This window comes from Ornithodoros turicata, chromosome 2, assembly GCF_037126465.1.
Source record: "Ornithodoros turicata isolate Travis chromosome 2, ASM3712646v1, whole genome shotgun sequence".
Lineage (NCBI taxonomy): Eukaryota > Metazoa > Arthropoda > Arachnida > Ixodida > Argasidae > Ornithodoros > Ornithodoros turicata.
In genome coordinates, this window is record NC_088202.1 from 142,097,889 (window position 1) to 142,110,586 (window position 12,698).

The following is a 12,698-nucleotide window of genomic DNA, read 5'->3' on the forward strand; positions in this document are numbered from 1 at the left end:
GCAATATCACCTGTGGACTCATATAGGCATTATCATGGGAGGGTTATAGGAAAAAGTGGCTGCGAGGACCTTCGACAACAGCAGCGAGAGCGAACGACGGCTCTCACGGCGAAGGTAGCGAAGTTGCAAACATGGCTTCAAAGAAAGAAAAAAGGAAAAAGATAATTGTTCGATGGAGCGAAAGGCACACGAAACGCTTGCAACCCTGTCCATTGGAAACGACACGCCTCCGGGCGGGTCATTTCACACCTTGGTTCTCTTCTGCTGCATGAAAAATTGGATAAATGGTTAGGAGCATCACGTTTAAATTTAAAAAATAAAAAATACAAAAGAACGGGAAATGGACAACCTAATATCAAATTTGATGCTCTTAACGGTTTAACCAGTTCTCTCTCTCTTTCTCTCTCTCTCTGACATACTCTTTTTATTTTTTGTTTTATTAACTCACTTTCGAAGATTTGACTTGTTTTGCAGTGTTTTTTGTACCTATCTCTTCTGACGATCAGGAACTTTATTGATGTTTGAATTTTGACATTTCTCGACATCTTACGCATTGCAGCGCAAAGCTCTTTGGTGAGCGGCTCACACTCGGATCAACATACGTAGCAACCCAAACGATGAAGGACAATGCTATGAAGTACACAAATAGCTGCATTTCTCCACTGATAGGCCCTGTACCAATGTGGGTTGCACTTGTGAAATGGAACAAGGATGGAGACTTCATATATCCAGGCAAGTCAGTCCGTATAAAGGGACGGTTTCATACAGCGGGGGTGATTCCGAGACTTACCCAAAACTATAGTCACGTGTACTGTCGGCATATAACCGTGAAAATTTCATTCAGAATTACCAGGTCGTTTTCGAGGCATTTGTCGAAACGTGTCGTAGTAGCGACGGCGGAAGCTGTCCCACACTGTCATGCAACGTCACATATGGTCATCCGGTAAGTCGCCCATTGCCTGAGCAGAGAGGAAAGCAGCTGGTCGCAATTGCCGCCATTACCATGGTAGGTGGAACTTCCAGAAGGACCGTGGGTTGTTGACGCGCGGCGTAGTCATGTCGGTCATCGAATTTCGCGACAGTGACGGATCCCAGTCACTCAACAGAGACTAGGATGATTTCATTGACATCGATCGACTGAACTACGAGGACATCGGCAATCCTTACGAGGCTGACCCTTTGCCATAACGACGTACTCAACGTGTGGGTGTCAGCGAACCTTTGGGCTTGTTCGTATAGTACAACGAGACAGGGAAGCGCAGACGAGAAGACACAGACCGACAGACACAAACGCCCGTCCTGTTTGTGTCAAAACAAGCAGTGTAGCGCTGTAAGTTGCTTTTTGCTGTTTAGTGGCCGCTTCTGCTGTCTCATACCCCCGATCTGAGCGCGCCAAAAGAGGGGCGCCTACCTAACGCACCCAACCACTACTTACTGGCTGGGCTGTATCTGGGTGTGTGTGTCCACATCCTTCTTTTTTTTTTTTTTTTTTTTTGACGAAGGCAGCGAAAAACGTCTCTGCAAACAGTTTATTTTTAAGATGATGAATGGAAATGGGGCTGAGTGAACATCTCTGAAGTGTCACAATAGGACTAGAAAAATACACTGTTCCATTTACTTGTCAAAATGTATATGTGTATGTAGTCAACAGATGGTGCGACCAAGTACGTTTTTGTATCAAAGCATGCACACACAGCGCAGTGTTGCATTCTCTCTCTCGAAACCAGAAATATGATGCTGTCCTCATTTTGATATGTTCAGCTTCGAGGAGTGCAAAGGTGATGACCATGTTGGTTTAGTACCATGATGAATAACGCAAATCCGTCAACGTTTTTCCAACGGAGATCGCCTTTGTAGCAAAGCAGCTGGCAGTATAGGCTGGACGCCAATGCGTTCTATGCTTCTGTTGCTAGTTAACGCTGTTCCTTGTCCGTCTGTGTCGTGATTGCGTTATTCATCATGTTTCAGCTCCCAGTACACTTTGGCTTGTGTGACACATATGCTCATTGAGACCCAGAACTGCAATGCATGTTCTGAAATAAAAATGTTTGCCATCATTTTTCGTCATAACTCTGAAACCAAAAAAAATCTATTGTGGATATTTTGTCTGAAATAGGCAAGTTCCCTATGCAGATTTATCCCAGTCCTGCAGTAGAGAAGGCAGAGATGTGAACAGGTGTAATTTGTTGCACATGCCCATATTTATTGCAATAGCAGAGCTAATGAGGTATGATGCAATATACAGGGTGTCACAGAAAACGTGCCATTAAATTTTAGTTAAAAAGTACGCGACATATAATCATACGGTCAACGGCATTTGTTCTTACTAGGTTTTTGCCACCTCCTGATGTGCATGTTATGTAACCTAAGTTTAATTATGTAAAGTTTTGCGAACTGAACTCGGAAATTTGCCAAATAAATGTCACTTTTTACCCCACCAATGTGAAGAGAGTTTACTCAAATTAGTGATAATTGACAGGAATATTCAGAAACTATCGTATAGGAAAAATTAGCCGAAAATCATGCTCTGCGGAGCTTGTAGAGGGTAGCACGCAACGAATTTTTCAGCGGAATCCTTGTCAGTCTGACGAAAGGAGGTTGGAAACCCAGTCCACACTGGCATGCTAGAAAGAGATAACACAGACATAGCTCATCTCGTCCTGGGCTCGGCTGGGACCATACCTTCCCTGTCCCAATTTCAGGAACTGTCACTTTTTCTACTATCACTCTGTGGGCTGGGTTTCCAACCTCCTTTCGTCGGACTGACAGCGACTGCGCTTAAAATGTCCTCGCGCGTTATACTCAAGTGCCCAAGAATCATGATGTTCGGCTATTTTTCCCGACAGGATAGATCCTGAATCTCACCGTCACTTATCATGAATTTGAGTAAATTCGGCACGCTCTTCACGTTGATGGGGTAAAAAAGTAACCTTTACTTGGCAGATTTCCGAGTTCGCAAAAATTTACATAATTAAACTTAAGTTACGTGACATGCAAATAGGAGGTGGCAAAAACCTAGTAAGAAAGTGATTCTCGTTGGCGTAGTTTTTTTTAATAGAATTCAATGACAGGTTATCTGGGACACTGTGGGTACACAGGGGCAACCTTACAGCGTCCTTGCCATGGGAAGGATCCGCAGACTTTGACCCTGTGTCATGACACTCATCTTTCAAACGCAGAGGTTCATCTCCGCAGTCTTAAATTTCATGTGTGCTGCAGAACCTAAAAAGAGTAGCGTAACCAATGACCACATAACAGTGGTTACACAACGCATAAAGATTTATTTTTTTGTTCAACGAAGAATTACTTGATGCTCATTGCGCAGCCACTGCTTAGGCTGCCATGAAACTAAACTTCGGCTTGCTTATTAAAATATCAGATCCACATATGCAGCTGCGTCAGACAAGCGTGTCCTTGTCAAAGCTTTGCTGCCAGCTAGGACATGCGAAGAGAAAACATTCCTACCGTTTGTTTTAGGGCATATGCCTTGTGCAATGACCCAGTTCGGAACCAGATTAGAGCATCATGAACCGATTCGGAACCGATATATGTGTCCTCCTGGAGCTGAACCGGAACCGCACCATTATGCTTGGACTCGAACCGAACCGGAAAAAAATTCGCTTTGATGCTCTGGCTAAAGTGCAATTCACACTTTTCACAATCCTTATAAGGATATATTTCGTTGTGGTGTAATGCGCTACGTGACAATTGGCAGAGTAACGCACCGAAAAAGCATTCGATTTGAGTTGAAAAAGGTACTGACCTAGTCATATCCAGACGTAGCCTTCAGCGAATGCAGCTCGAACGAAGGCAGAGCTGACGGTAGTAGGGGATTACCGGAACTGAACGGGGAGGGGGGGGGGGGCATCCGGAGCAGTACCACAAGGTCTGATTTGTACTCGATACCCTTGAAATACAGCTGACAAAAGTTCACCTCCATGTATTGGTGTTGAAGCTTCTTAGAAGCGAAAACGAAAATTATCGTCCGTTATTGAATTCGGGTAATGGCTATTACTGTTGTGCGGTGACATTGCAGTGAATTTTCATTTTATTTTTGTATTTTGATGAGTCCATTCCCTGTAATGCTCTAAATACTGCACTAGAACATGGAAACAAAGCGCATTATTGGATATCGTGGGCGCATCGTTTATTTATTTATTTATTTATTTAAATACCCTCAGGGCGTTAGCGTCATTCGTCTACGTACCCGTGGCATTACGTACTTACATGACATCAAGACGTGAGACTTACACAACATAGACTCCATGCTCTCTACTCCACCATAGCACGAGAATGGCACGCACCCTGTAGTCTTTATTTGTTTGTTTTTACTTTCTTCATTTCACCGTGGCTATGGCATATTGTTTGCTACTGAGAGCGTCCGCCGATGAATGGGACATTGGATGAAGTCCACCTTGGGTTGCTGGACTCAGACACTGACAACGAAGACAGAAGACAGACTGGAGACACGTTCCTACACTTCTTTAAAAATCTTGTAAGATGTGCGCCTCCCAACGACGTAAAATTACTTATGCAGTGTGTACGCGTGACACCGAAGCAGCACTTGGGCAAAACAGAGTGCTGACAGAGCCAGACGGGCTGTCGTCTCGCAGTTCGGTAACAGCAGCTCCATTACTGGGAACAGTAACGGAAACCTGACGAAAACGAAATTTAAAAGCTGGTATCAGAAACGGATAACGGAAACGAAAATCTAGCAGTAACGACAACGGAAACAGTAACGAAAATACGTATGTTTCCCTTCCTTGGTTATCAAGCCCCCACAGCTCCCAATAGCCAACACTGGGCATGCAATCAATGAAAAGGAGCTATGATGCCTACCATTTGGCCAATCTGGAGTCCAGAGTCCCTCCTTTAGACGCACCCTTCGGCCGGTCCTTGCTACCATCGACTTTTCATTTCTTGTCTGACGGTCGTTATTCAGTATTCCAAAAGGAGTCTGATCACCGTGCGCACAGAGCCCAAGGCGTTGCACTTCTTGGCAGACTTCAATCAAACTGGCAAAACACACAGGCAGTCTACTCCTAGAACCGAATGACGCTCACAAGAGTGCATGTGTCGTTACAGTGGATCAAATATTACAACGAAACGGGAAATGCTTGTGTCAACCCGACACTGAATCCTGTCTTCGATGTCACCGCATTTGAAAATGCGATGGCGCTGAAAAGTGTGACTGCGAAGGCTATGCTTTATTCAACAAAATACATACAAAACAAAAAATACTGAACGTGTCCACTCGAAGAAGCCCTGCTTTTATAGGTTGGAATAAAAGTTGCAACTTTTATTCCCCTTAACTTGCAAATGAAGCCGAGAAAATCAGAAGCAGAAAACGTTGCCAAAAAGTTGGAATGTACGGCTATATTGAATTATTAATGATTGATTAATGCGTCATGCATGAATAATAAGGCTCTACAAAATGAGAATTGTGCAAAAAGATCAAATAGGCATATGCGTATTGCGACTGATCGCGACGCTGCCACAAACGCAGACTGCCCGCACGCGACAGCCACCATCGTGAAAACCGAATATGGAGGACGCATTGTGGGTGTCGGCGAAGACCCTAGAAAAAGGGTGGGGCAACCTTGTCTTAAGAGGGGCGGAAAGGAAAATGCAGGAACCCCCTACCTCAAAGTTTCTTGTAGCGACATCTTAGGAGACAGCCGTTTACTTTTCGCTGAGTGACGCAGTCCTTTCCCGTTATACCACGTTGTGGCCTTCTTGCGTGGTTGCAGAAGGCTGATCTTGGGCACTAGGCTGCACTTATGCTGTTTTATCACTTGTCAGCACAACCAGCATGACCTACTCAGAGAACATAAGACAATTCATGTTCTGAGGCTGGAACCCTGGACCGGTAATCCAGAAGATGTGGGTTCGAGTCCTATACAGCCTGGCTAACCTTTCCAGTGACTTCCATCTTTCATCATTACTCAGGGGAGCCGCGGTCTTCCTTCTCCCCCTGTAAGCAAGGTAACCTGCCACGGAGCTTGGTGCGAAAAGGAGACCACTTGGATGTCAGTCACTTTATTTATTTTGAAACGTCATTTGATGTCCTTGCAATCTGCACCACTTAGTAGCGCGGTACCACGTGGCCCACACAACAAGGAACGTTAAAAGCAAACTGGCGTGAGATTTCGACCTAAATTTCACCTTCTCCCACGTCAATTTGCAGGAATGCAAAAAGAAATTGGTTGTTCACAAGTTGTCTCACTGCGTTATTATCATTACCACAAATAATTACGAAGATTAATGTGCGTGTATCGTGTAACTAACATGTGGTCTCTGCCAGTTGTTGTTGTGGATATGACCACTGACATTCTCACCAGTCACAACTAACGCAATGGACCATCTCCATGTTCGCGTCCCCCTACGCGGAATGCGGAACGTCGTATTATAATCCCTAATGAACAGGAAGACGGTTTTTGAATTGGCACGTCGCGCTGGAAAACGGCAACAGATGATTGCAAGAAGGATGCAGAAAGAGTGAAAGCGCATTGTACTGATTTTCAGTGCAAAGCGTCGTCAAGTCGCGTCCTCAAACGTACACGTAACATTGAAACTGATCGCCTCCCCCAAAATAACAATCCAGCAGAATGCAGGTGGCTGCGCATGCGCATGCGCTTACTGGGAAAATGCACATTTGGGCAATGTCACTTGCTGTGACTGGTAATCGAGAGATGCGTGGTTGAAATCCCGCGACTTTTCTGGCTTTTTCGGTGACTGCCACGATTCATATATGTTATCTAGCTTTACTATCTGAACACATGAAGGCGACAAATTTTTACTGGTCGAGATACGATATATTAGAAAGCGTGCTTTCGGGTGCATATTGGTCACCCTGTTTCTATGAAACTTCCAGGTACAAAATGGTGTGGTGCTGGAAATAAATCCACTACAGATAACAAGTATGGAGCTGGTGAATCGACAGACAAGTGCTGCGAAATACACGATAACGCCACAGACTATATGCTGGCCTACGGATATCACAATGAGAGTAAGCTGACAAACCCAAGTCCATATACACGGTAAGTGTTAACAGAAAAAGGAAAATGCCTGACATATCCTATGTCATGCCGAGAAGTTTTAGGGCCTCTCTTTACGTTCTGACGTGATGTACACGATATTTCAGAACAAACTGCTCGGATGACATAAAGCTCTTCAACTGCCTCTACAATGACTCTTCCAGCCTTTCCTACGAGTTCGGCCAAGTATTCTTCGACGTCGTGCATGTTCACTGCTTTGCACACACGTATCCGATAGTGTGTAAAAAGTACTTATTTCATTTCTTCTACATAGACAGTTCAGGTAGCGTGCAGGTATAAGTGGAATTATAAGTAGTGAGTATCGCGAGCAGAGTATACGCAGGAAGACCATGGGGCTAACACAGCAGTTCCTGGTGATTTGCATGTGTGTAGAAAGCCTTTGGGAAAATCTAGGCTAGAAGGTCACACCAGTGAGTTTTCTTACTTCTGTTTGCATTTGCAGCACAACAGGCGGGAAATGTGTAGAGTACGGCATGAACAAGACTCAAGGAAAGAAGTGGCAGTTCCTTCCTCCTCCAAACTTCTACAAAGCCTACACGAGGAAATGGTTTAGTGACAATTTCACAGTCCTGCCGGATAAAGTGGACAACACATGGGCTCTAGCCTGCAGGGAGGACCCTGATATGCAGTGCAGTCAATATGATTACGTCAACGAAACATTGAAACTACCAGGTCAACCATGGAAGTTCATAGCATGAGTCCTTGCAGCATTAAAGGAATACATGATGGCCGACCAGTGTTTCTCAACTTTTTGAAATGAGAAAACAATTTCCATGTGCTGCAGTACAATATATACATGATAAGGAAGATTGAAAGCTGCATAGAAGGTCAGTTCTGTTTGATGACTAGTGACAAATGCTCAATGTGCAATTCTAAGTATGCGGGGTGAGTCAAGCACGTCAGATATGTCATCAGTAGCAGAGTAACGACTATGAATACTCATGTAGAACGAAATGCATACGTAGGTGCGACGCACGAGCTGTGGCGTCTAAAGCCATTTTACCCCCGCTGACAATATAAAACTGGTCGAAGGAACGACTATATATAGAGGTCAGCACAACTAGCATTGACAGTATCCACACAGTAGCGGCACCTGTGAGACCCGCTGGTGACATACGAGGGGTGTTCAACTCAAACCAGGACTTTTAATTTTTCGCAAAAGTAAAATGAACTTACAGGTGCAAAGTTATTTTTATTTTTAAACATAATCTCCAGCTGCACTAATGCACTTGTCCCAGCCTTTCACGAGGGCTTGGATGCCAGCGGCGTAGAAATCCTTACTGGCGTGTAGTAACCATGATCGGACCGCATTCTTTGTCTCGTCGTCGCAGCTGAAGTGGCGGGCCCCAAGGACCGCCCTCAGTGGCCCGAAGAGATGGAAATCGCTGGGGGCGAGGTCTGGACGGCAAGGAGGATGTTGCAGCAACTCGCAGCCAAGTTCCTGTAAGGTGCGTGTCGTAAGATGCGCGGTATGCGGGCGTGCAATTGTCCTGTAGGAGGAGGACTCCTCTGGTGACTTTGACAAGGCTGTGCTTTGATGCGCATCAATCGTGTTTCACTGGACAGACGTGAGGGAACGACACGCGTATGAAAAAGGCCCATTGTAACTGCAAACCACATCTAGATTCCTACCCAACTGCTTATTGGTTCATACTTCAAGCTAGAGAGCCGGTCACCTTCGCAGCGTTGGAAGGCTAATACACTGCTGAAGAATACAAAACATGAATAAAACAGCTTACATAAACAGGTTCCGTGCCGCCACCTGAAGTCTGCCTCCTTCCTGCTGTCCACGGCACTGATAGGCACAGTTGGTTCACGGTGCTAATGGAAAATCTAAAAAAAAAAAACATGTTCAAGGTGTTACAAAAAGGAAGGAGCGACCAAACTGAACTGCCTTTAAACGTTTCACTGACTAAGAACACGCAAACAGAATCCTAGTTCGCGCCACGAGCGCGCACTATCAGCCCCTTCTTTGTCTTTCCTTAACGTGTTCACCGGCCGGCGTTGCGGTGATGCGCCTTCAAAAACGCCACTGATCCCACCATACTTCACTTCGTGCTTCCACCTGTCGACTGGGTACTGCCCGCTGGAAATCCGACAGCATCAGCGTCTTGATGAGTGCCCTGACAGTAGAGCCACTAGCACCGGAGTCGTAGAAAGACGTCGCTCGGCCAAAATTCTCCAAATGTCCAATACACCTGACACGGTGGACGTACCTCTCAAAGCTCTGAAGCCTATCGTAACTGACGGCGTAACAAAAATAATTGATGTCTGGTCCACGGGTTGGCCCTGCAGCTGCCACTATGATATGGCATACTTGGGAGACAGATTACGTTGTCTTGTGGATACAGTGAGAGCTGTTCTTCGCCACATTTTCGCAAACTGAATTGCTGGCTCACGACACTCAGACACGGGCACTCGAACCGCGTGGTCCTCTGGCCTCTCAGGGTTGGGGTCCTCCAGCGAGCTGTGGGTGTTCAATTGTGGAAAGGCAGACCTTTTCACATACCCTGTCTGGGCGCACGTTCTGAAGCCTCTGCCAGCGAGCGCGATCCTCAGATCTCTGAGAAACCGTTGATACTGTGTGTCGTGCACGTTGCAGGCTGCCACTCTTGAGGAGGTCGCACAGGTCTATCTGGCCAAAAGGAGCGAACGACACATGGAGCTCTCGATTTCAGGCTTTGACGGGAACAGCGTCATCCTTGGTAATGCCACGCTAGGCGAGGTGCTCGTAGAAATGATCAAGTCCTCACCCATTGACAGGGCAGGACTAATATATGGGGTCTCCGCGCAGGCTTGTCATCGGGTCTTGTCCGTGGTACAGGTTGAGTAGTGCAATATCTTACCATATACCCTTCTTCCTGGCACTTGAAGTGGCCCTTTGACTTGTCAGAGTCATCGGTGCTATCTTCCTCCGAGTCTACATGGGGTGGTGTCGACGTAAAACGTGATGTTGAACGATGTTGTTGATGTGCGCTGGAATGAACAAAGGCTGACATTGGCGATCTCGAAGTGACGTCTGTCACGTTGACGGCTGGCTGCGGCTCCATGGAACTACTTGCCGTATCAATAGGAAACGGAGTAGCGAACGCTGATGTAACCGTCGAATGGCCCAAGAATCGGTGGCGCATCCCAGAGTGACAACAATCAGCTTTTCATACGAATCGTATGATTCTATCTCGCTTTCCAATTGTTCCAATTCGATTAGCTCGTAGATTTGTCAGTCTAAGTGTCATAGAACTTTTGCGTTCCTATTGAGCAGTGCTGCCTTACATTCCAGAAACCTGACAGAAGTTGCCGTCCCGAGAAGAACTGTGATTTCGGATATTAGTGTCCTTTTCTTCACTCGGACAGGGGCTCGCTGTTGCAGCAGTCAAGGAGGCAGTCCTGGAGCAACGAAAGGGGAAACCAGGTGAACGCCTGAAGGAGAATCGGTAGTCCTTCCGAAATATCGGGTTATTCCCGGGTTTTGGCATCAATGGTATGAAAGAGAAAGGTCGACCGAGCCGAACTGCTTTCAAGCGTTTTACTGACTAACAACAAGCAAACGGAATCCCAGGTCGCGCTACCGGAACGCGCTATCCGCCCCTTCTTCCTCTTTTCTCAACATGCAATGTTGCGAAAGGGAAGGGTTGACCGAGCCGAACTGCCTTCAAGCGCCAGGAAGAAGGATATATGGCAGTTCCATTCGGCGCTGCTTCCAGTCCGTTTTTGCTCGCCGCAACACTACGTCATCATTTCACCAGCACCACTGACAGATACCCCGCAGTGGCAGAACGGCTGTAACGTGCGTTTTACTTTGACGACCTAATAGTCGGCGCCACATCAGAAGTTGAGCAGAAGTGGCAGTAAATAGCAGGTCGCTCACCAACATAGCGACTGACCTCCAGGAGGCGTTACCGCTCACGCCGTTCCACTTCTTAATTGGAAACCGTTTGATCAGGCTACAATCCGCCCAACCTCCCCAGCAAGGAGCTGAGATCTGGGCATTACGCAACCGAAGCGAAAGACGACAGCAAGCTTTGGACGTATTCTGGGGGCGATGGAAGCGACAATACCTGCTACAGCTACGCTCGGCACAAGAAGCTTCTCGCGGATCTCCTCCGCAAGTGAAACCAGGTGATCTCGTCATCGTCGAGGACGTCCCACCATTGTTGTTGAGCACTGCAATCGGGACCCTCAGCCACCCTGGACGTGATAGTATGGCAAGGACTTTCACACTCCGGCTTCCCAACCGGAGAGAGATTGACATCGCGCGCAGCGGCTGTACTTGCTATAGGCTCACCTTAACGAAGGTGTATCCCGCCCGCCCGGGAGCATGTTGTAAATAGAGGAGGAAGCGGGTGTCAACCATTGCACGGGAGAAGGAACAGCGGAACGAGCCAAACAACAACTTTATTTTGACTTTGGGAAGTGGGGAGGTGCATCGCAGCCAGTTGATGATATACACGTCTGAAAACAGGATCCATCCGTGTCTCAATAGAATACGAGTAAAGTTGGCTTCCCCTGGTTGCTGGCTTGCGTTCGGTGAAGCCCACCTGTTTGAGCAAGATTAGGATCGTTTTTGTCATAGTGTGTTTTGCACGTCAACATAAAAATTTATTTCAATGTTTATGAAGCAGAATGGCAAAGGCAAAAATGGCAGAATGGCATCATAAATGATGCTACGAAGTGAAGCACGTTCACTTTTAAAAGCTTAACGACGAATTTTTTAAGATAGTGTGTTTCAACTTTCCAACAACAACAAAAAAGAAACATTTCAATGCTTATTGAGCAGAGTGCAAAAACGTCATGGTGATGTTAAGCACTACTAGCCCAATAGCTTCGATGGGTTCCAACCCATTGCGGTGTCGAAGGCAATGAACAGGCTGACAGCGCCGCCGAGGCAGCTCTCTCGTCTCGGAGACGGACGCGTATTGCACTGCTGAGAGGAGATAGTGGTCCATACTTCGACGCCTCGTGATTCCTCTGGCAACCCGCCAACGGACCGCCGACATACTATCCCCGCCATTCTGAGCAGAGTTAACCCACCGCTCGTTTTCCGCATGCCGGCACAAGGTGGGAACCTCAAAACGGTAGGCGCACAACGCTAAACATGCGACAACACGAACAAAAGGTTTAGGACGCTACGGGTCACTGCTAAACAAGTCAAAACATGCGCGTACAAAACACAGGGAATAAGGCCTATCCGTTACGCAAAACATGTGAGAAAAGGCTTAACACGAGCGCGCTAAAAAAAGTGCAAACATTGGGAAGAACGGCCACGGCAAATCACTCGCCTTTTCCCCAGCGGCGACGGAGCGTCTGACCCCGACGACAGCCAAGTCTCAACTGGCGTAGTGTGGGGTGTGGGGACGGCGAAGCGACCGACCGCACGTCCTCACTCCACGACATCCAGCGCGCAAATGACTGGGGCGCCTCTCCGCGGTAGCTGTGCGCGTGTTGTGCGTGTGAATTTGAAAATGATGTATAAAGACAGCGCGCACTGCGCTCGCATAATCATTCTGACCCATACGTGGAAAACGTCATGTGTGGTTCATTCTCCTGCGTTTCTCACCAACGAGGAAAGACAAAAAACGAGGAACTTCGCGAATTTATTCACGGCATAGTGGAGGAAGGCTTTCAAGTCCACTGTCTGGA

At 46.8% G+C, this 12,698-nt stretch overlaps 1 protein-coding gene across 1 annotated transcript; it reads left to right on the forward strand.

Annotated features, from left to right (window-relative positions):
• Positions 1-566: 566 nt before the first annotated feature.
• Positions 567-7,783, forward strand: LOC135384173 (phospholipase A2-like). The gene is made up of 4 exons (XM_064613395.1): positions 567-732; positions 6,875-7,040; positions 7,145-7,285; positions 7,501-7,783. The coding sequence occupies exons 1-4, from the start codon at positions 618-620 to the stop codon at positions 7,754-7,756; spliced, it is 678 nt and encodes a 225-aa protein (XP_064469465.1). The 5' UTR covers positions 567-617; the 3' UTR covers positions 7,757-7,783.
• Positions 7,784-12,698: the final 4,915 nt, after the last annotated feature.